Here is a 24,430-nt window from a genome sequence, read left to right as displayed (position 1 = left end):
CTGGTTGTAGGAGGTAGTTTATATTTGTGATTTCTGAGTGCATTGTCCTGTACTTTTCTGTGCTTCCTTTTGTGAACCTTTACCTTTGTCATTTGTCTCTCTCTCTGTCTGAAGTTTGTGTTTGTTTGTGAAGTTTGCTTATTTATTTATTTATTTTGAATTCTTATATACCGACATTCCTGTAAAGTATACAGATCATACCGGTTTACAGTGTAACAGAACTGTCGCGGGGTACGATTACATAGAACATATAACATTAGAACTTCTGAACACATTGAACGTAGACCATTAAAGCATCACAACATTAGGAACATTTGGAAAAGATGAAAACATTATAAACTGAATGCGAGATAACTATAAAACATAAATGCCGTAAAATAGAGTGTAATACATTAGATTTGACAATTGGATTTAGGGGAGTAAGGGGGAAGTGAAGGGAAGTGAAAGTAGAGGGAATGATAAGTCAGGCGGAGAGGATCAAAAAGATGGGAATGAGCGGGTGGCAGTAGCGGAGGAAAGAGGCCCCCCGATGAAGCCTAGGGGACAGTGATGAGAGTGAGGTTTGACCAATTTATCCTCGTTCCTTAGTCCATGTCGTTCGAAAGGCGTTCGAAAGGCGTCAGATTGAACTTGAAGTTTCCGGGAAAGCTTGCCTGAAGAGCCACGTCTTTAGGTATTTCTTGAAGTTTTGGTGACTAGGTTCTTGTCGTAGATCTGGTGGAAGAGTTTTCCATAGAGTAGGCCCTGCTGTTGATAATGCTCGTTTTCTTAGTGAGGATTTGGCAGGAGGGGCATACAGGGAGCCTTTGTACGCTCTCCTGACTGGTCTGCCTGAAGTGTGTGGACGGAATTGATTGCTGAGCTTGAGAGGGGTGATATTGTGGATGTCCTTGTGGATCATCTTGAGAACTTTGAAGGAGATCCTAAATTTGACGGGGAGCCAATGAAGTGACTGAAGTATGGGAGTGATATGATCTCTTTTATTTGAGTTGGTGAGTATCCTGGCGGCAGCATTCTGGACCATCTGCAGGGCTTTGATAGTTAATGCAGGGAGACCGAGCAGTAGGGAATTGCAGTAGTCTAATTTAGAAAGGATAATAAATTGAAGCACCAGACGGAAGTCTCAAAAATGCAGGAGAGGCTTTAGTTTTTTGAGTACTTATAATTTAAAGAAGCATTCTTTGGTGGTGTTGTGGACAAAAGATTTGAAGTTGAATTGGTTGTCAAGCCGTACCCCTAAATCTCTGACAGAAGGGGAGAGGTTGATAGCTGTTTTAGCGAATTGAGCTGTTTGTCTTTTTGTGTGAAGGAGTGGAAGAGGTGGTAAGTAGAGGAGATGGAGGAGATGGTGAGTGGTAGAGGTGGAGGTCATGGTGAGTGGTGGTGAGTGGAGAAGGTGGTGAGTGGTGGAGGTGGTGTGTGGAGGTGTGAAGGAGGTGGAGAGAATGGAGTGTGAGAAGTGTCGGGAGAGAGAGGAGAGGAGAGGCGTGAGAAGGGGGAGGAGGGAGGAGAGGAGGCAGGAGGATGAGGGCAGAGTGTTAGGGGAAGGAGGAATTGGAGTCAGAGTAGGGACAGGAACAGAGAGAGGCAGCATGGAAGGGATAGGAGGAGGCCAGTGGGGGAACAGGATAGGCAGTCAAGCATGGAGGGAGGAGTAAGCCAGGCTAGAAATAGGTAGAGGGTAAGGGAGTCAGGTCCAGGAGGGGGGAGAGGAAGGGAGGGAAGAGTTGAGTGGGAGAGAGAGTGAGGACAGGGAGGACATCTCTCCGGAAGAGAAAGTGGCACCCCTATCTGGCAGCAGGGTGCCTTCGTCTCTGTGCAATTAAGTTCAGCATCATGGAGAAAGAAATGGTAATAGCAGGAGTCCTGGAAAACTATGCCATGCTGTTTGGCAACCGGGCAGCTAAAACATCAAAGGCAGCCAAGGCCTAGATCTGGAGAAGCCTAGCCTAAACATCACCAGGCAGAGTGGCATACAAAGAAGCAGGCAGCAAGTCACCTACCGGTACCAAGATATAAAGGCACAGCAAAGTGTGTTTATATAAGGGTTTGCCAAATCTGTCCACCACCCAGGGTGTTTTCCTGGGCTCCTGCATGGAGAAATGGGGGATCCGGGGGGAGATCGGGATGTACAGCCATTGGTATTCCATGGTGTAAATCCAGATTATGGAATACACAGCAGAGCAACACAATCCTTACAACTTTGGGTGGGGAATACATTAAAGCTCCACCCGTCTTGTCTAAACAGTGAAAACGATTTTTCAGATGCGTTCTATGACACAGCGGGTAGCACATAAGGCCTCATTGTACCTCATCTCTGCCAGCGTGTTGGGAAAAGCAATGGGGGAGAGAAGCCAGTGCCTGAAATCATACCCTGAATCTCCTGCGTCAATGACAGAACAAACATATGAATCATATCACTGTCACTTGAAGATGTGACTGCCAAACCACAGCATCCAGTAAGACTGTATAAGGTAGCCTGTACCTTTGCTGAGCCTTAAGTGATTGGCATGCCCTAAACGCCTTTCATAATGTCGTTGCCCACTATATGTGCTGGCTAGCTGTATGTTAAAGGAGTTCATCTGTTCATGAGTAGTAATTTCTGATGTGCCTCCCAACCCAGCAAAGGCTACTGGTATGTAGCTGGCTGCCAACGTCACACAGATACATAAGAGGTGACACACCTGTGTTCGCAGCAAAAGTTAAATGCTATGCATTCTGTCCTCCATAGAAACTTGTTATGGTTTTGAGGTGTTTGATTGGATTCTTGGGTACTGTGGAGATGACCATGCCCATGGGGAGGAGCCACATGAGGAACCATAGTATTAGGCTAGACTCGAGACAAGCAAACACAGAGATTCGTCTTTTATTATACAGCTGAGGTATACCACCAGAAGTGGCAGTAGTGATGTGATCCAGCGGTAGCAGTCCAGGGACCCTCTGCAGAGGGGACCTGTCTCACAGAGATAGTATAGGGAGATTCAGATGCAGGTTCCCATTGCAGTAGAGCTGTAGATGAGACAGACTGAGAATGTTAGATTACTCACTAAGTTAGTAGCTGTATAGGTGGAGATCCCAGCAGGTAGAAGTTGTTGAATACAGGCACCGAGCCAGGGAGAGCAGGCCCTCGAGGAGCGAGTACCTGATCCCAGATAGGCACCTGAAAGAAAGTAAAGGGCCCAGGAGGAGCGGGTACCCAGGTTAGAGAAATACCCTGAAGGGCAGAGAGCTTCCAGCGGCAGCAAGGAAGCGGCAGAGTAGCTCAGACCAGAAGCTTTCCATCCATTCACGATCCTTGCTAACTCGATGAGCTAGCAAACAAGGGCAGGCTAAATACCCAGATGGCGTGACATCACTTGAGGGGGACGTCCCCGAGGTTCCCACCATGTCATGGATAAAGACGTGGGTGGCAAGCACGTGCGCACCCTGGAGGCCCTTAGGAGAAACATGGCGTGAGGCTTTGCCATTGCCGTTCCAGGCATGCTGGAGAGAGCGGCATGCAGACGCGGTGGCAGCCATCTTCCCAAGGCTAGCGGGGAGAGCAGAGAGAAAGGTGAGGCACAAAGGTCGAAGCTGTCTGAGACTGACGGATGCAACAGTACCCCCCTTCAAAGGGCCCCCCTCCAGACCTCCTACCTAGTCTTGGTTTCTGAGGATGCGTTCTATGGTATTGCTGAAGCATCTCTTTATCCATGATATTAGCCAAAGGTTCCCAAGAGTTTTCTTCAGATCCGAAACCCTCCCATGACCGGAGGTATTCCCATACTCTGCCTCTCTTTCTCACATCAAGGATGGCATCTACCTTGTACTTGATGACTTCTTCTGCATCAATAGGTGTAGGTTCAGGTGTCTTGGTGGAAAACTCACTAAGGACTAGCGGTTTCAGTAGCGAGACATTGAACGCATTATGAATCTTCAATGCTGTGGGAAGTTTCAGACTGTACGTGAGAGTACCCAGTCATCGGAGGATGGGAAAAGGTCTGACAAAGTGAGGAGCAAAACGAGCTGATGGTAGCTTGAGTCTTAGATGTTTTGTTGACAGCCAGACTTTGTCACCAGGCTGGAATTCAGCAGCCTTGGTATGGTGAGCATCATAGCCTTTCTTTGCTCTTTGTCCTGCTTTTTGGAGCATCTCTTTAGTCTTATTCCATAGTAGTTGAATATCTTTGGCAGTAGATTGAGCTGCCGGGGACAACACTGAAAGTGAAAGTGTAAGGGTGGTAATGGTAGTCGTCTGTAGACCACTTCAAATGGTGTGGATCCAGTTGATGTTGCTGGATGAAAGTTGATGGCGAATTCAGCCCAGGGCAACAGTTCAGCCCAATCATTTTGATGTGAACCAACGTAGGCTCGAATGAACTGCTTGAGTGTCCTATTCATTCTCTCAGTTTGCCCATTCGGCAGAGGTGGTCGAGAGAGATATCAAACTTCTTGCACAAAGCTTTCCAGAACTTTGCTGTAAATTGAACTCCTCTGTCTGAGACGATGTGCTTTGGCATGCCGTGTAGGCAAAAGATGTGGGTGAAAAGTCTTGTAAGCTCCATGGCTGAGGGCAAGCCATGGAGAGCCACAAAATGAGCCATCTTCGAGAAACGATCCACTGTAACCCAGATGGTGTTGTTACCTCCAGAGAGTGATAAGTCTACCACAAAGTCTGTGGCAATGTGAGTCCAGGGCTCATCTGGTACTGGCAAGGGATGAAGCAGGCCCCAAGGACGTCCAGGCGGAGGTTTCTGTCTGGCACAATTGGAAAAAGAAGCAACATAGGAGAACGTGTCTTCCTTGTGGGCCACCAGTAGTACTTCTGTAATTTAGCCAGTGTTCTTTGTTGACCAGAGTGTCCAGCCAGTTTCGAATCATGAGCCCATGCTAACAGTTTTCTCCTTAGATTACCAGGTACAATGGTCTTGCCCGCAGGTACGGGATGTGTAGCTGACAGGATAACTCTCTTTGGGTCGATGATATGCTGGGGTTCATCAGGTACGTCCTCTGAGAGAAATGAGCGAGATAGGGCATCTGCTCTGACATTCTTATCTCCAGGGCAGTATTTCAGCACAAAGTCAAATCTGTTAAAGAACAGGGACCATCTTGCCTGCCTATGGTTTAGGCACTGAGCATGACGGAGGTACTCCAGATTTTTGTGATCCATGAAAACAGTGATCTGATGTTGTGCACCTTCAAGCCAGGGGTGCCACTCTTTGAATGCTATCTTTATTGCAGTAGTTCTTTAACCCCAATGCCATAGTTCTTCTCCGCTGGCGAGAAGCGTCGGGAGAAAAAAGAACATGGATGCAAGATCTTAGAGTCACTGGTCTGGCTTAACATGGCCCCTACGCCTACATCCGAGGCATCAACCTCTAAGATGAAGGGCCAGGTCGGATCCGGATGTCGGAGGCATGGCTTACTCTCAAGAAGGCGTCTTTCAGTTTCTGAAATGCTGTCACAGCTTCCGTAGACCTATTGGTGACGTTGGCACCTTTCTTAATCATTGCTGTTAGTGGAACAGTTAGTGAAGAGTAATTCTTGATGAATGTTCTGTAGTAGTTGGTAAATCCCAGAAATCATCTAAGAGCCTTTAGACACGCCTTTAGACATGCCATGACATGGATAAAGATGTGGGTGGCGTGCGCACGCGCACCCTAGGAGGCCCTTAGGAGAAACATGGTGTGAGGCTTTCCCATTGCCTTTCCGGGGACGCCGGAGAGAGTGGCATGCAGAAGCGGCGGCAGCCATCTTCCCAAGGCTAGTGGGGAGAGCAGAGACAAAGGTGAGGCACAAAGATCGAAGCCATCTGAGACCAACAGATGCAACAAAACCCATTAGTAAGTCCATATGCAGGGAATATGGCAAACTATCAACATGCACAAGATAATGGGTGTGGAACCAGTGTTTAAGGTTGTACAGAAACAATATGCAACAATCTCCCAGATGCAGCCATAACACCCAGAAGTGATGGTGCTGTGGTAGCAGTGTGGATGGGTGAAGCTAGAAATTAACCAGTGACATTGAAAAATCTTCCAAGGGTAGGATAGGAACGGGTCCTTTCGGATAATGTAGACATGCTAAGGGGTAGATTTTCAGACGAGCGCGAACAGCCTACTTTTGTTTGCGCTCCAGGCGCAAACAAAAGTACGCTGGATTTTAGTAGATACGCGCGGAGCCGCGCGTATCCACTAAAATCCTGGATCGGCGCGCGCAAGGCTATCGATTTTGTATAGCCTGCGCGCGCCGAGCCGCGCTGCCTCCCCCCGTTCCCTCCAAGGCCGCTCCGAAATCGGAGCGGCCTCGGAGGGAACTTTCCTTTGCCCTCCCCTCACCTTACCCTCCCTTCCCCTACCTAACCCACCCACCCGGCCCTGTCTACACCCCCCCCTTACCTTTGTCGGGGGATTTACGCCTCCCGGAGGGAGACGTAAATCCCCGCGCGCCAGCGGGCCTGCTGCGCGCCGGGCCGCGACCTGGGGGGCGGGTACGGAGGGCGCGGCCACGCCCCCGGGCCGTAGCCACGCCCCGTACCCGCCCCCAAAACGCTGCCGACACGCCCCCGCAACGCCGCGCGCTCCGGCCCCGCCCCCCCCGACACGCCCCCCTCCGAGAACCCCGGGACGTACGCGAGTCCCGGGGCTCTGCGCGCGCCGGGAGGCCTATGTAAAATAGGCTTCCCGGCGCGCAGGGCCCTGCTCGCGTAAATCCGCCCGGTTTTGGGCGGATTTACGCGAGCAGGGCTCTGAAAATCCGCCCCTAAGTGTATAGCACTTTCTTACTCAGCAAACTTCACGTCATATGCACTGTTTGCCCTGACTCATTTTGTCAGCCTGTGAAACATGGGGACAAAAAGGCATGGCCTGGGCGAATGGCCACCATACACAAATACAAGGCCCTTGACAGGCCACTGATCGTATACTCCACCACATGCACCCTCATTTTGGTGCCATTATGCACATACACATAGGCAGACAGATAACTTACAAAGAAAAGTTTTTCTTACCTACAAGCCAACCATCACCATACAGGCCGGCCTCAAAATTTTCAAAGAGGCCCGATTGCCTAAGTATAAAGGAATTATGCATGGCTCTCAGGTACCTGGCCACCTCATCCAGGATGCACATTCCAGCATCACAGACCACTTGGACATTGATGGAGTGAAAGAGCTTTCTGTTGCGGTACGTCTCCTCCCTTTGGCGGGGTAGAGTGATGGCCACGTGAGTGCAGTCGATAGCTCCAACAACATTTGGAAAGTGTGCAAAGGCATAGAAACCTCTCTTCAAATCCATCAACTCCTGATGCTCGCAAGGAAATTTCATGTAGCTATTAATGTAGTCAGTGACTACTTCGATGACTTGGTCGAGACAGTGTAAGAAAGTGGTTTGGGACATCCCCCACAACTCCTACTGTAGTTTGGAAAGACCCACTTGCGGTGAAATGGAGGGCAGCCAAGAGTTTGGTGAGGCCGGGGACAGCATAGAACCTTTGAGTGACCGGATCCAGATCCCCTCAGAGGTCTTCATATAATTCCTGGATTGCTTGAGAGCTGAGGCCATACCTGCTAACCACAAAGTCCTCTGGCATGCCCAGCAAGGAGGTGCGTGGTGGAAATATATGCTCCATGTATCTCCAGTGCTGTGGCTGCCTACTTGCCGGATGCTCGAGCAGACCCTGAGTCGGTGGTACCACAGCCTCTGCCTCCGGTGCTGGTACTTCCATGAAACATCTTGGAAGTGGCCTTGGCTGTTATTTACTTTGTTCTTCTTCCACGTGTTCTCGTCTGCAGTGAGCCTGGCGAGGCATTATGTATGCCTCTACATGTACACTTGTCACAAACAAAATGGCTTTACTAGAGTTGACCCTGTAAAATCAAGCATTTTTATTGGTCCAGGAAGGCATGGTAGGTGTGTGTGTTATATTTCGAGTTTTTTTTGCACGTGGTATGCACCGCGATAATACCTCACTGCGCGATAAAGGCTGCAATTATTTTTTGGCCCATAACGCCAAGAAAAAAGGTGTAGTTATTTCCTGTGAACAAAGTCTGCGATAACGTGTGATAGGTATGACACGCAGTGCTACCACCCCCTATTTTACATTTATTCTGCCCACAATCTGTCCACTTTTATATCAATGTTAAATTTGCATACACAATTTGCAATATGCTGTCTATCGCGTGCATTACGGCGTTCTCACATGCAATTACGACCTATTGTGAAATGATGAATGACCCTGTAAGTCATTAGGCTGTGATAAATTCAGGGATGAAAATTGTCTTCCCACCTGATGAGTGGTTAAAACTAGCTGACTGAATTTCAGGGGTAGTTGACTAAGTTTAGGTGCCTAACTCTGTGCTGACATTGCTATCCTAAATCTAGCTGGTTAGATTTTGGCTGGTTAGATTTAGGGTAGATTTTAAGCTGATTAGGTTGCATGTAAAAATTAGCTAGCTGGGTAAAATTTTTTAAAATCCATCCTTTTGAGATTATGGGCCTGATTTTCAAAAGCATGTATATGCTTAAAATGGGTCTTACACATGTAAATACACTTTACCTGTGTAAGTAGGCTTTTAAAAAATGCTACATATGTGCTATTGAATTATCCATAAGATTTACCCGCATAAGCCATTTACACGGGTAAATGGCTTTTGAAAATTGCTACAATAATAGTTACATTTACACAGGCACATCCTTTTGAAAATGACTCCCTTTGCTTGTAGAAATGAGGAGCCATGCAGTATGGAACCTAGTTCTTTTCTTTTCCTCACCTTTTTGAATCACCAGACTGATGGAAGAAGGCCAGGCAGCTTGCATAAAGTCCCAGAGCAACGGACTAAAGAAATGCTTCACTGATTGCAGTTGGTTGAGACTAGAGATCCATAGGGACATTGGACGATCCTGAGTGTGCACCTTTGTTCTGGAATGGAAATGCTTATGTGAAAAATAATAATCTTTTTTTCTAAGTCTTTTACCCAGGTTGTTTTGTTCTCAGCAGTCTTTGCAGGGGGAAAATCAAATATTGTCATTTGATTAATAGAGTGTGTGTTGATCATTCAGAACCAACACTAAGGTAGAAAGTTCCAACAATAATGGAGAGGAAAATGGTTGAATTAGTACAAATTTGAATCATGTACAATAACATTTAATTACCTTTCATGAACATTTGGGGGTGCAAATATGTTGTGAGACCCAGATGTAGGAATGTAGAGGAATGTGTGAGGGGAATAAATGTCATGTACATGCACTGTTTTCCCTCCTCTGACTTAAGCCCACCCCGGGAACTCCTCCTCACAACCAGCTAAAAGTACCGGGTGTTGCATAACCTTTGCCTCCCCCACTGCAGCAGCACCCATAAATCTGATAGAGACATGCAATATGCCCTGTTAATCAGCATTCCAAATGGACTTAAACCACATATAATTAATAGAAGGTGTGCCCACCGTTAGCTTGCAAAACAGCTTCAAAACGAGCAGGATATGAACACAAATTTTGAAACAAATTGGTATCATTTTCCAAATTTAATGACCAATTCCAAATTTCAGTGCAAAGTTTTGATGGAATAATGTCCCTAACCACTTTCCTTCAACAATAAACTTTCCACTTCATTCTCAATAATGACACCTATTTTTCAGCTGCATTCAAGTCTGGAGAGTGTTCCCTTGCCAAACGTCATTACCCCAAAAATCATGCCATTTTCTATAGCCTGCTGTTGCATGGCATTGGCTCACATGCATGGTGCCTTATCATGAACAAAAGTAGCTTTTCCTACTACCAAAATGTTTTACAGATCACTCAAAAATGGGATAGTATTTTTAGCTAAAATAGCATTTCGAAAATAAGTGCCACCCCAAGATTCTCTGTGTTCTTTGATTACTCACATTTTTCTGCACTGTTAACATGATAAAAGGGCCAATGCAAGCAGGGTTTCTGACAATTTGGAGATAATGTTCCTCATTGATAATTTTATTCAAAGATTTTAACAAAACTTGAACATTTTGAACAAGTGTTTTTTTGAATTGCCAAATGAATAATTCATCGGAAGGCAGTAATTGAAGGAACTCTTCTTCACCCAATTTTGTAACCAATTCACAGCCAGAGCCTTTCTTAGTATGAGTTTCAGTTTTCAATGGTTTTGAAATAACATGAAACACCTGGATATCAGCCCTGACTCGCTAACGATATACTGTTCCTCTATCAATTTTTTTTCTTCCTCTCATCCAAAATCATTCATGCCACCTGGTAACAGCTGTTTTCTGCTTGTTGCTGGAATTTTCAATACATTTTTGGCTTTCTCTGAAACAATTTTAGTGGTCGACTTCCGTAATACACTTGTCGGTAGTCTTGCCCCATGTCCTCTGAACCCAGCTTCCACTTCGACCTAATTTTTCGGCAATCCGCTTTTTCATAATAAAGGTTGTTCCAGCATTATGCACTCCAAGAAATTCAATACACTTAAAGGTGAATTTTAAAAGCCCGGTGCACACCAGAACCGTGAGATATGCTAATATGTTGGGCCGGCATGTGCCGATCAGATTTTAAAAGGCGCCTGCGTACACGCATATTTCGTGCTGCTGTGGCACAAATGAAAAATTCTGTAAAGGGGGCAGGGTGAGAGCGTTCCTGGATTTCAGCTTCAAATTTATGCATAAATACTTACGCACACAGGAGTGCGTCGGGGTCCCCTGTTGCATAACTTTACTTCTGCTATGGAGGCTATGTAAGTAATAAGGAAAAATAGATCGCTCGGCAGGGTTTTAAAGGTCAGGGCTAACAGGGGAAATGGGAGGCTATTAAACCAGAGCCTTTCTTAGTATGAGTTTCAGTTTTCAATGGTTTTGAAATAACATGAAACACCTGGATATCAGCCCTGACTCGCTAACGATATACTGTTCCTATCGCTTATCTTGGCAAACTGGGAACAAACTGGGAAAACTGTAAATGACGTTGGTGTGCGTGTCTACTAAAATCCCTTCACTTACGTGATAAAAGCGGCATTTGCTTGCATAGGCGCATGCTCACGTAATATTGTGCGCACATGTGTGCGCGGTCAATGTCTTTTATAACGTGCGCACATATGCATGTGTGTTATAAAATGGTCACATCCCTGGACACGGGCCGACAAACATGTGCAAATGTGTGTCCGTGAGTCTGTTTAAAAGTTACAGTCTTAAAACGGTCAATCTGAAGCTATTTTTTCTATCATACATTCTGGCCATAAATAATAAATTTAAGTAATGTGTAAAGTACTGTTAAATTCCAAATTGAATGGTCTACAAAATGGTATAAAATTATTAGGGATGTGAATCGTTTTTTGACGATTTAAAATATCGTCCGAAATATTTTAAATCGTCAAAAATCATTAGAGGCGATATATAATAGGAATTCCCCCGATTTATCGTCAAAAATCGTAAATCGGGGGAAGGGGGAGGGGAAGGGGGAGGGCGGGAAAACCGGCACACTAAAACAACCCTAAAACCCACCCCGACCCTTTATGGCCATATTGCCGTATTGCAAAATGGCGCTGGCCGTATGACCGGCGCCATTTTGCAATACGGCAACACGATTCGAGTGCAGGAGGTCGTTCCCGGACCCCTGCTGGACTTTTGGCAAGTCTTGTGGGGGTCAGGAGGCCCCCCCAAGCTGGCCAAAAGTCGCTGGGAGTCCAGCGGGGGTCCGGGAGCGATCTCCTATGCTCGTGACGTCGGGGGACAGGAACCAAAATGGCGCCGGCGCTACCTTTGCCCTGTCGGCAAAGGTAGCGCCGGCGCCATTTCTATCAACGCACCCGTGGCCCGAGAGTGGAAGATCACACCGGGACCCCCCCACTGGACCCCAGGTAATTTAAGACTTTTGGGGGGGTTCGGGAGGGTGGGGGGTTTATTTTAAAGTGTCGGGGTGGGTTTTAGGGTTGTTTTAGGGTGCCGGTTTTCCCGCCCTCCCCCGATTTATGATTTACACGATATTTAAAAAAACAAAACCGCGACGATCCGATTCCCTCCCCCCCCAGCCAAAATCGATCGTTAAGACGATTGATCACACGATTCACATCTCTAAAAATTATATTAGTGGGATAATCCAATGCAGTGCTGGGGGGGGGGCAGGCAATGGTTATGCAACTCCGAGTATGCACACTGTGAAAGCATGCACAGAGCAGTCAATACGGGGCAATTAATATGCATTAAATCCCGGTGAACGCAGCTATTGTCCTCAAAATATAACTTTTGCACCTTTTCATTCATCATATTCCCATAGGTCTCTAGGGTATCTAATTAAGTTGTAGCTTTCAAAGAAATTCTCATGCCTATGAAAATCTGCATGGATGATGAATGATACAAGTATTTCTGTAAGATTTTTAAAAACCCCATAAAACATACCTATATGCCTTCTCCACAGCGTCAGGACGACTGTACGCTGCCACCAGCATATACATTGTGTCTGTGGGGATACCACAGATACCTCCATTCTTCATGATTTCTACAACAGGATTAGGATAAATATCATTAGCTGAATTGAATTATCTCTTTGGCTCAGCACACTATATGGATAGCTAATAGATTTCCATTCTTCATTCCATAACTCTGGAAAACAGAAAAAGTGCTCTGCTCTGGTTCTTTGCTGTAGCATAGAGCAGATTTGTTTCCCTTTTCCAGATATGTGAATTATCTAAAGAAACTCATTAGTCTATATTAGTGCTTACTAACCCTTTCCTGCAGGCACACCTAACCAATCACCCACAAAGCAGTTACGCGTAAAGCAAGAAACATAGGCATCATAGTTGATCTGAATCTCTCTATGGAACATTTCATCTCCACTGCTGTTAAATTATATTTGTATAAATTACACCTGCTAAAACATCTAAAACCCCTTCTTGAAACTAATAATTTCTGTCTGGTTTTACAATCATTAACATTAAACAACCTGGATTATTGCAACTCTCTATACCTTGGCCTAACAGCAAGCATGTACAATCCATCCATCGCAAATAGTTCAAAATGTGGCCGCACATTTCCTGACAGGTACTCACCCAGAGATCACAAAACTCCTGTGCTTGTCCTTACATTGGCTGCCTATTGTGTACCATATTCAGTACAAAGCTTTAATGTTTATATTTAAGCTGTTACATAATGATGCATCCGTTTGGCTAAGTACTGCCCTTCAGATTTATAAACCATCAAGACAGCTATGATCGGCCAATAAAAACCTGCTGGAAATCCCTGCTCCTAAACTGGTAAGATTAAATATTACTAGAGACCGGGCCTTCTCTGCTGCTGGACCAAGACTATAGAACTCCCTTTCAGACAAAATGCGGGACATTCTGGACATAAAAATTTTCAAAAAGTTCTAAAAATTGCTCATTTTAAACATGTTCCAGTAATGAACTAAATTCCATTTTTCCTGCATGCTGCCCAATCGACACTAAAAGTACAATAGAACTGGACACTTGAAACTCATGTTTAGTGGTCTTTGTCCCCATGCATCATTTATTATTTGTTAGTCCAATTGTATTTTCTGTTTTTGCATATTGTGATCTGGACTACATATATTAACATGTAAACTGTTTCAGACATTCTTTTGTAGAGTGTGGTATATAAGCCTTTTAAATAATAAATAAATAATAAACCAGTCAGGTTTTCAGGATATCTATAACGAACATTGGAGACCCAGGGTATGCAAATATATCTCATGCTTATTCATTGTGGCAATCCTGAAAACCTGACTGGCTGGGTGTGCTTCCAGGAGAGAGTTAGGAACCCTGGTTTATATCTTATATTCTATAAAAACAACCACAAAATAAGATGTCTATCTGCAGGAAAGGACATGACAAGACATATCCCCCTTATTCTGCGCACATGGAAAAGTAGGAACAGATTGCAATGGTGGAATAAGTCAACCTCTTCACTTAGGTCTCATGTTGGCCTTTGTCTGTAGGGATCCATATAATCCGGTTGAAAGAGAAGTAGAAGGCAGACATTTTAAAGCAGACATGAAACAGGGGGATGATAACTTTCAATATGGCGAGCGGGAGCACATCTGCATGTGTTTGCCAGCTTGTGCACATGGACACGTCCACTTTATAATATTTGCGAATATATGCATGCATATTATAAAATCAGTTCTATGCTCATACATGTGTGCACAATTTTATGTGCATGCACACAAATGTGGCGCCTACCACATAAGTGTGGGGATTTTGTAAGATACGTGGGCTGACACCAATACCCATTTCTCCAGTCCATTCCCAGTTCGCCCAGTTAAAGGATAGTTCTTCCTTACCTGCCCTAGCTAACTAGCCTTTCTTTTACAGTACGTGCCCCGACCTTTAAAACCCTGCTGAGTAGCCTAGGTTTTTTTTTCCTACTTACTTCTCTATAGCAGAAGCAAAGACACATGGTAGGGGACCCCAGTGTATCTTGTGCGTGTAAGTACTTACGTGCACAGTTTTGGTTATGGACAGAACTGCCCATGTTCCGCCCAGATTCCACGCACCCCCAGCCCCCACCTTTTTGCCTTTTGGATTTATGCGCGTATCCAGGCACTTTTTTAAATCCGTGTACCACATGCTGGCCCAAGACACATGTATTTCCCGGGTTTGACATGTGTAGGGCTTTTAAAATCTACCCTATAAAGTCTTAGCTAGGTGTGATTTATTTAGTTACTATCGTTAACTTTGCTAATGAAAAGAGCTCATGGTAGATTCTAATGAGGTAAAGCTTAGGTTTTTTGTTCAAATATACAATTTTAAAAAATTTATAAAGGGAAATGACCATTTCTGAGGAGAGAAAGAACCAAAAGTATCTCTTAACATAAGCTACAAATGTTAAAACATTTAATTGTTCTCTAAAACAATTTATAGCAGAAAACTACTAATTGTAATTGACTTCAGTTGTCTTGAAGACTGGCATATTTTTTAAATCCAACTACATTTATGTCCAAGGTTTTTTGTTTTTTTTTTCATCATGGATATTCTTTACCTGCAATTCTCTTGACAGAGGTTGCTTTCCTGCAAGGCAGATGAGGACATACGGCACTTCCATTCCCAAAGCCACTGACTTTCAGAAAGGGGGTACCAACTGGGAGCTGGGGACTTTCAAAAGTGCTATTGAATAAGGCCAAGAAAAAGCAGTAAAAACTGACCAGGCCGAAAATAATGGTGACAGCAATATCATAACCGAATGGCAAAGCATTGAGTGCATCCAAGAGAAAGCTGATGATGATGAGTTCAAAGGTGAGAGAGTAAATGAACCAAACTTTGCTTAAAAACAGAGTGCAGAAGACAATGAAGCAGTTGAAAATCATAAAGCAGATAATGCCCACAGCTATGTTGAATCCCCTAATGGCACCATACAAACTGCCAAATCGAAAGAAGCCCCATATAATCCACATTATACCATAAAAAATGAATGCGGTGCTTTCAAGTGTTTTGCCATGGGAAAAAGCCACTGAGCCACTCAGAACCTGAAGAAAACCACCAGCAACCACCTTCCAGGGCAGCATAACAGTGATAAGTGGTGATGTTGGGTCAATTGTTGTGATGCAAAAAGCAGCAAGGGTATTGCAGGCATGGCCGAGCACCTCAGCATTTCCATATTTGGAATAGCCAAGGAAGGGGATATTAAGGTCCTTTTTTAGAGAAAACTTAAAAATATGAGTTCTTGAAAGCAAATCCTTAAGCATTCCTTCTCCTGTAGGGATTTTAACAACTGCTTTAATGTTGTAAAGATAAACCAGTGCTAGAAAAGCAGAGGCCACAAAAATAACAATATCCACTCCCTGAGGTCCACATTGGAAAATACCAGTAGGCTTACAGCTAATTGCAATGCAGTAGGCCACAAACAAGAGAACATACAAGCCTTCCACTAGACTTTTACTAGTGAAGAACAATGCTAAAATAAAAAATAAGACAGCAAAAACCACCAGAATAGGAATAGGAAACACTGGCTCAAATGCCTGCCACATCTGAAACAAGAGAGAATAGGCTTCAGCAAACCTCAGGATAGAAGTGAAGCCAAAAAATGTAGCAGCAAGTGTATCAAGGCAGCGGTAAGACAGAATACAGATCCCTATTTGGTAAACACCAGCTACCAAAAGCCATGGCACCTGACCCACAAACAGAGCAGTCGTCACTCCTAGAAGTTTGCAGCCAAAGACACTAGCAGACGATATATTCAGAATCAAGCCAATTACAACCAAATCATTTTTACTGGCACCCTTGCCTTGGCTTTGCCCATTCACTATACCCTTAGGCGGGGCTGTGCCAGGAAGGATGATTCGTTGCATACTGAGGAAACGTAGGACCCCACCCAGCAAGAGATAGACGCTGACAATTGTGACAATAAGATAGTTACATGCAACAGCAGAAGAGCCAAAGCTGCTGTCCAAAAACATCACAATTCCATGAGCATTAGAAAATGAAATGGCAAATGCCATAATGGCAATGGAAATTTCCTTTTGAAGAAGCCCCACAGCTCCAATGATAAACATACCCAAACTAAAAGCCAGCAGCCCAGGGATCATGGCATTTCGCATATCATTGGCTCCATGCAGAATTCCTTGCCCCTGAAGGATTTGGATCACGCCAGAACTGCACCACAGCGCTGAAACAGTTAGGCAAAAAGAAACGACAACAGGGGCATTCCCCAAACTCTTCTGGACTCCTGCAGGAATAACATTAATCACAGTAATTATTATTTGTACATAAGGTGTCAGAAGACCCTTTTCTTAGGCATTTTTACAGTCTAAAAGGCCAGTGTGCTAACCTGAGAGTGGCCTCAAAATCATGATCCTATGTGGAAAAATGGCAAACTGCCCACATAATTCTGCTCGCAAACTATTTGCCATTCTTTGATGTATAATTTTGTATTTGTAATGTTCATAAAAATTATGCAAAATCATTAATGAGCTGGAGTCATGCAACTAGCTCATTAATAATTTTGGCATTACAAAATTGCATGTGGAAAATTGTGCAGGGAGATGTAGTTAAGTTAATAATGTCTCCGATTTCACACACAGTTTGTCACAAGAAAATTGCTTAAATGGAAATACTTGGTAATATCATGAGAAAAAATATCTTATGGTACCGCACCATTCCTAAAGAGCCAATCTCAGGTTAGTACATCAGTGCCTAATAAGTTTGATGTCTAGCAGGTGGAGCAACTTGCTTGAAGTCAAACAGAAAGTGATGGAGATAGGATTTAATGAGTCTTCAGATTTCATCACTCAGTGCAGTAATTACAAGGTTCATTTGCCCAGAATAAGTACAAAAAAAGGCAAATGCCAATTACCAGAAAAATAAATATGAACATGTAAACTTAAATAAAAATAGTCTCAGTTATTTCCAAGTCCAATTACTTTACCTGCATACGCCAAGAGAGCTGCAAGAATGAGCAGCAGAACCCCCAACGCAGTGCTTGGGATCAAGGGAACTGCTCTAGTGGAGCTGTAGAAACTGAGAGCCAATAAAAAGGAGCCTGAAGACAATAAACCACAAAAACAGAAAACAAATAAAATGCTGAACATTGATAATGGAAAGGTGAAAGAGTACAGGTAAATTTTATACTAGAGCAAGAGTTGGCTGAGATTCAAGAGCTTCCAAAGCCTGCATTGCAACACCTTTATTAGTCAAGTGTGTTTCCTTACAGACAAATATAAATATAAATCAATAATCAAGATATCAATATAAAGAAAAATACATAGTGCAATCAGTTATAGTAGAACAATGAGGTAAAGACAGTAGTCTCTTGAAATGGAAACTGATTTGTTTCATATTTATTTGATACCCATTGAGACATGTTTCTGAAAATTAGCTATTCCATAAGTCTGTTATGATCAAGCTTTATGATCAAGCTTTTTATGCATTTTATAAATTGACTAATAACTACGATGACTTTCTAGCAATATCCTTTCAGCTGTGTTCTTAGTTTGCTGCTATTTTAGGTGTTTATTATTATATAATATTTATGATTGAATTTATTTTTCAATTTTGTGTCTATTGATTTTTTTTGTCATTATATGCTGTATTTTCATAATATAATACTATACCATTGATAGTACATACCAGTGATTCTTCCAGCAGATATAGTAAGGAATCCTAAGGTATCATCTGTTTTCTTTGACACCACCATAGTTGAACTGTTGTCTTCTACCAAATGAAAATTGGAACACAATTTATAACTGAATGTTTCCCCTTCCAGGTATTTATCATATATAAATTGATCAAGCAAAATCATGTTTCTCATTTCTCAAGCTTTTTACCAAATGAAAGGTCTTTGCCTAATTTTATACTTGACTTGTTGCCATAAAATTTGCACTGCACTGACATCCTTATTAGCATAAAATCTACACTGAACTTCAAGGATTGGGGGAGACAAGGCCACTTGGGGCTATTAATATTAATTTGATCTTCCCTGAGGGAAAATATGGTCTATCAATCATCTAGCTTTTATTTGCAAACATTGACTTTAGTAAATTATTATTATTATCATCATGATTTGTATAGTATATACCAGATGTATGCAGTACTGTATAGAAGCATATAATGGACAATCCCTACTCTTTTGAGCTTACAATTTAGTCAAGATAGCCAGACAGAACACTCAACAAAAAACAGTTGAGGTTTTAAGTTAATACGGAAAGATTGAGAAGCCTTAAGGTAGATGTATGCTATTTATTGATCTAAGTGTATTCTTGAATAGAATTCCACAATATTCTTTTGATTATATTGCTTTACTGGCTATATATTATAACCTATAGAGCAGTTAATAGATTTAAAATTAATGGGAACATTTATTTATTTTAAATTTATTTGCCAAACCATCATAACTATTTGACTGGGTCATTTATCAATTGGCGTTAGGGCCTTAACACATATGTGATAAAGCCCTAACACATGTGATAAATAATGCAACGCAAAGGCATATGCAAATTCAACATTGAGCATTCCAGTGAGAGGAGTTTGGGTGGAGTTTATGAAAATGAGGGTCTGCTAGCGTGGAATGTGATAGAGTAACGCACAACGTGGTTTTCAATACTAGAAATAACTACACCTATGTTTTGCAATACGGTAAAAAACACTTTTTATCACACAACTGCAGACATTATCGTGAATCACAGGAATTATCAGGGTGATTATCGTGCACAATAAAAAGTATTTTATCAGACACACTTGCCTGGGCCAATAAAAACACCTGTTCTTACCTGGCCTAACTTCTTATGCCCATAATGTGTAGTAAGTTTACTTGTTGGGGGATACTAGATGCTTTGGGAGGCTCGCCACAGACAATAACAAGAGGAACAAGAGCAACCTCAACAACAGGCAAGGGCAATTCCAAGCCGACCTAGGGAAGTCCCTGCACCAGAAGCCGAGCCACTGGCCCCACAGGGTCGGGGTCCATAGTGGCGCCTGGTACGTAGACGGCCACAGTAGAGGAGATACAGGGATCCCATCTTTCCTCCCAGAGCATCATTGCTGGGCATGCAAGAGAATCATATGGTTAGCAGGTATCGCCTTAGCTCTTGGGTTATCCTGGAATTATATGAAGAAATCTGAGGGAATTTGGATCTGGTCACCGAAAGGTCCCATGCTGTGCCTGGACTCACCAAATTGTTGGCCACCCTGCATTTCATCACATCCAACTCCTTCCAAACGACAGTAGGGGTTGTGGGGGGGAATGTCCAAAACCACTTTTCCCCGCTGTCTGAACCAGATCATTACAGCAGTCTCTGACCACATTAATCACTACATAGCATTTCCTCGGGTCAGGCAGGACTTGATGGACTTGAAGAGAGGCTTTTATGCCTTTGCAAACTTTCCCAGAGTTCTGGGGGCCATTGATTGCACTCACGTAGCCATCATTCCACCTCCTGTCAGGAGGAGATGTACCGCAACAGAAAGCTCTTCTACTCTATCAACGTGCAAGTGGTCTGTGATGCTCAAATTTGCATCCTCGACATGGTGGCCAGGTACCTGGGAGCTGCGCAAGATTTCTTTATACGGGCAATCAGGCATGTGCAAAGATTTTGAGGACAGCCTATATGGTGATGGTTGGCTCGTAGGTAAGAGAGATGCTTCTTTCTATATTCCATCTCGGCCTATGTGGTTGTGGCAAATGGCACAGACATGGGGGGGCTGTGGGGGATGTAACAGCATTGCTGATATGACAAGTGGCTTGTACACTTACATCTGCAGGCCATTTCCCCAGGGCCTGCCTTTTTCCCCCCATGCTGCAGAGGCCTGCTAATCTTGTGAGGGCAAACAATGCACTTGCCATAAGCTTGGTGTATGAGCAGGCACTATACACTTTCTACAGGTTCACTTTCAAAAATGCCCTGTTCATATCCTCCCATTTAGAGCAGTTGAAATCTCACTGGCTAATCACAAGCTTGAAGTATCCACACTAGAGATGTTAATTCGTTTTTGCCGAATTGGAAAATTTCAACAAAATTGTCCAATTCGGCATGGTTCGGAGGACCCGAAAAACGATTGGGTTTCCCTCGAAATTTCAGGGAAAATCATTTTTCGGGTTAGCACGGGGGGAAGGGGCACATTTATTTAAAAAAAAAAAAAACCCAAACCCACCCCAACCCTTCAAATTTACTTAATTACAACCCCCCCCCCCCACCATCCCGATCCCCCTCCCAAAGATTTATTGAAATCCCTCGTGGTCCAAGGGGCGTCTCGGGAGCGATCTTCCGCTCTCAGGCCATCGGGCTTGCAGGAATCAAAATGGCGCCGGTGGCCCTTTGCCCTTACCATGTGACAGGGGCTACCAGTGCCATAGTAGGAGCAATGGACGGCCAGCGCCATCTTAAAAAATGGGTGTGATGGGACCCCAGCTGGGCCTCAAGCATGGAGAGCAACAGTTCTAGAAATGCTATAAATCCCAATTAGCTCTGAAGCTTAAAGATAGTCTAAAGGTACAGGTAGACAGTTTAAGGTTTCAATGACAGAGTTCCCTTTTTACAGCCTCATTCCATAGCTATGCATGTGAAGTTAGGCATTTGTACTGGGGAGGCTTAGTGTCACATGGGCATATCAAGACACAGCTAACACCACTGCCTTAGCAGTTTCACAGCCTCTGTTGACTAGGGTTACCAACTTGCTCCAGATTTACAGGACATGTTGATCCAATCCTGGTCTTACTCCCCTGCATGCAGATATTTATAGTCTTGTATTTCCTAGGCCTTGGGCTGTTGTAGCTCACAGATAGTCATGTGGTACTGCTGTTTGTACATATGTATGTATCCAGAAAATATGCAAAGTAGTTTGCTTGTAGCGATAGCTAGTATCAGTTACAGTCCTAATGCTATCTGTGGCCACCCTTAAAGCACATAGGCTGAGCACTCCTTGCGCAAACAGCTTGCAGTTGTTCCATTTCCAAGTCATTTATCACCTTTCTGTGGTTTTATGTTTGCAGGTCCTTGCTGATCTCCATGGCTGGCAGAACTTATGGGCAAGCTGGAAGAGCTGCTGTCCTCTAGACTGTGCTTCATGTGGTTGTCATTTTTACAGTTAGTGGTAAGCAGGACATTTGTGCTGATAGACTCTCAATGATCAGCACTATGTATAACATAAAGGCTAGAGAAACTGTTATCAGCTGATGACTTCAGGAGCCTACATGCTATCTCCATTGTAAAATCAGCCACAGTGCTGAATGTATTGGCCTACTTCTTCCAGAGATCTCATATGGTTGGCACGATGGCTTATGCCCTGTCTGTGTTGGTCTCTTGCAAGATATGCATTTAGTGCCAACTGAGGCCTTGAGGGGCCCATGTTAGAACCTCAGACAAAGTATGTTTCATATATGCCTCTGACAGATGTCTTTTATGCGGGCAGGTGTTCATAGTCTTCTGTGCTGAGTACTTCATTAGCATTAGGGACAGGCTGCCACAGACATCAATGATGTTTAATGACAAACAGTCAAGGAACATTTGCATTGGCCATGTGTAAATGTACAAAGTGCTGCAGGTAGGCAGTACTCAATAGATATGTTTTTCAGTGTGCATCTTGGTGAGTGAAGTGCTCTGTTAGCCTCTGTCAATCTCAGTGTCTGGGAGATGCTGTTGCACTCCCTTAACACATCAATGCATGCCCCAGAGCAGGCAGTGTGTGTGCATTCATTTTGCACACACTGGACTCAGGTGATCCAGTGCTTCCACTCTTGAAGAGTTGCCTCAGAGACAGTATGGGCTGCTGTATGAATGGGCTCACGTGTAGTACTCTTACATTTCCCCTAGGCTCACTGTTTATACCTTGCTTTGAGAGAGAGGTGGGGGTGTGAAACTTGCCAGAGTCACACCTCAAATATGCAGTCTAATATTTTGGATGAGTTGACATCTGCCTATAAGGCGCACTTTCCACCCCCTGCCCCTAAGGCTTTTCCACCTACTACTTGGAGTGGGCCTAATAGTCCAGTTAATTGGAGGTGTGCAGGGTTCCCAGAGTTTCAGCTGCCAGAGAGGCTTTCCAGTTTTGGGAGGGGGGTTGTGGGAGTTAAGAAGCTCTCCCCTGAATGTGGGTAAGTTGGGATGGCAGGAATGCGGAGTGGGGTTATTCAGATTAATGGTTTTGGGAAGGGGTTAATGTCACCATGTAGCAGATACCTGGTGCGTAGGGGGAGGGTTGTGGGATTGGTTTTCTTAGCAGGTGCCTGAGGCCTGGTGGCAGTCTTATCTGAGGTTCCCTTTTTCTGGTCACTGGTCTCTTTAGCCTCCTTACATGTATTATACAGATCTCCAAGCCAGGCCACTACAGGGTGCCAGCCAGTCTATGGAAGTCTACCTGGTCCCAAGCAGCAGCAGCAACCCCCTAAGCCCTCTGCTCTTGGCCTGTGGGCATTCTCTACATGATACTATTCCCTCACTCCTCCTCCTCAGTTCTCACACAGCAGTTTTCATTCAAGGCACAATAAAGCTCTGGAATTTGTTGCCAGAGGATGTGATTAGTGCAGTTAGTGTAGCTGGGTTCAAAAAAGGTTTAGATAAGTTCTTGGAGGAGAAGTCCATTAATGGCTATTAATCAATTTTACTTAGGGAATGGCCACTGCTATTGATTGCATCAGTAGCATGGGATCTTCTTAGTGTTTGGGTAATTGCCAGGTTCTTGTGGCCTGGTTTTGGCCTCTGTTGGAAACAGAATGCTGGGCTTGATGGACCCTTGGTCTGACCCAGCATGGCAATTTCTTATGTTCTTAGTTGACACCCTGATCCTGAAGCCTGCATGTAGACAATATATTTTGTTTAGTGTTAAACCCAAAAAGGGTTGGGTACAGATAGCCTTTGAAGTGGAGTCATGTCGCAAGTAAGGGGGCTCAAGGTCTTGTGTGATGATGACTGTAACTTTCCCTTAACACTACACAAGCTCTACATGTACACAATATACTCTGTGGGCTAGACACCTGCAGCTGCACATTTTAGCTCCCTACAGATGAACCACACCTTGGCAATAAGTCACTTTTCAAGTAGGCCTCTGACAAAAGAGTGATGTAATGAGAGTATTCGGTGCTATAGCTAGAGAGAAGGGCCGTTGTATCATCAGAAGTGTGATATATGTTCACTATGGAAGAAGCTAATGGGTTATCGCTCTACTATGACTGGCACATAGCTGTACAACCCATTGGGTATGCACCTATAACCAAGCATTTCCACAGCTATTGTACTGAAGAGTGTATGGAGCTGAAACTAGCTTGCTAGTGTCTCTCACGTACAGGCCCATGTAACCAAGAGTTAGCTAAAAGTATGCTGTGTGAATAAGGCAACAGAAGACAACAGTGAAGCTCCCCAGTAAGGAGTTTCTTGTTTAGCTCTTGCTGTCTTCCTTAGGAGCATACAATAAGTGTTCAATTGTATGGCTTAGCCCATATGGTCTTGCCTGCTAGATAAGTGGCTATTGGAATGTGCAAGGGCACTCTAGCATGCCAGGTTACATTCAGGGCAAACCTTGCACCTAGTGAACCATTAAGACAAAAAATACAGAATGAAATGACCCAACCAGAAAGTGAATTTTTCAAACCAATGACACTTTATTAGCGAACAAATTAAGTCAACTGTCAAAATCTTTGATAATTACATTCTGCAAGGACAAGATAGCAAATAGCACATTATATTGTAAATGAACTGAAAACAGCACTTTCTGTGTAGACCTATACATACATTGTTTGAAATGGCATCATTATATATACAGGCTTTGCATCTTATCATTTGGCACAATCATGATCACAGCAAAGAACATAGAAAGCAGAAGTGGCACTGCCAATAGTTACAGTACAGCGCTAATGTTTGTGCTGCTGATAATAGCCTTACTATGTGATGGCAAGGAAAAGGCCCCAGACAATCCATGTTGAAAGCGCACTCAAATGGGGGACAACCTAAGGGGCAAAGCAGCAGAGTTCAGCAAGAAGGCAGCAGAATCAGGACCAAAGAGTGCAGCATAGAGGCCAAGCACCCGGACAAGA

General features: G+C 43.9%; 1 protein-coding gene across 2 annotated transcripts in view; it reads right to left on the bottom strand.

The window, feature by feature from the left end:
• LOC115094414 overlaps positions 1–24,430 on the bottom strand; it is a 72,635-nt gene that overhangs the window by 20,629 nt on the left and 27,576 nt on the right. For both annotated transcript variants that reach the window (XM_029607443.1, XM_029607444.1), the window contains exons 2-6: positions 18,037–18,120; positions 17,336–17,449; positions 14,954–16,636; positions 12,356–12,455; positions 8,750–8,898 (exon numbers count right to left, since the gene is read on the bottom strand). In XM_029607443.1, the coding sequence (XP_029463303.1) occupies positions 8,750–8,898; positions 12,356–12,455; positions 14,954–16,636; positions 17,336–17,449; positions 18,037–18,120 (2,130 nt within the window). The remainder of the gene's footprint in view (positions 1–8,749; positions 8,899–12,355; positions 12,456–14,953; positions 16,637–17,335; positions 17,450–18,036; positions 18,121–24,430) is intronic.

Source organism: Rhinatrema bivittatum, chromosome 6 (assembly GCF_901001135.1).
Source record: "Rhinatrema bivittatum chromosome 6, aRhiBiv1.1, whole genome shotgun sequence".
In the NCBI taxonomy this organism is placed as follows: Eukaryota; Metazoa; Chordata; class Amphibia; order Gymnophiona; family Rhinatrematidae; genus Rhinatrema; species Rhinatrema bivittatum.
Note: the sequence above shows the minus strand (reverse complement) of the source record. Positions and strands in the feature narration are given on the sequence as shown.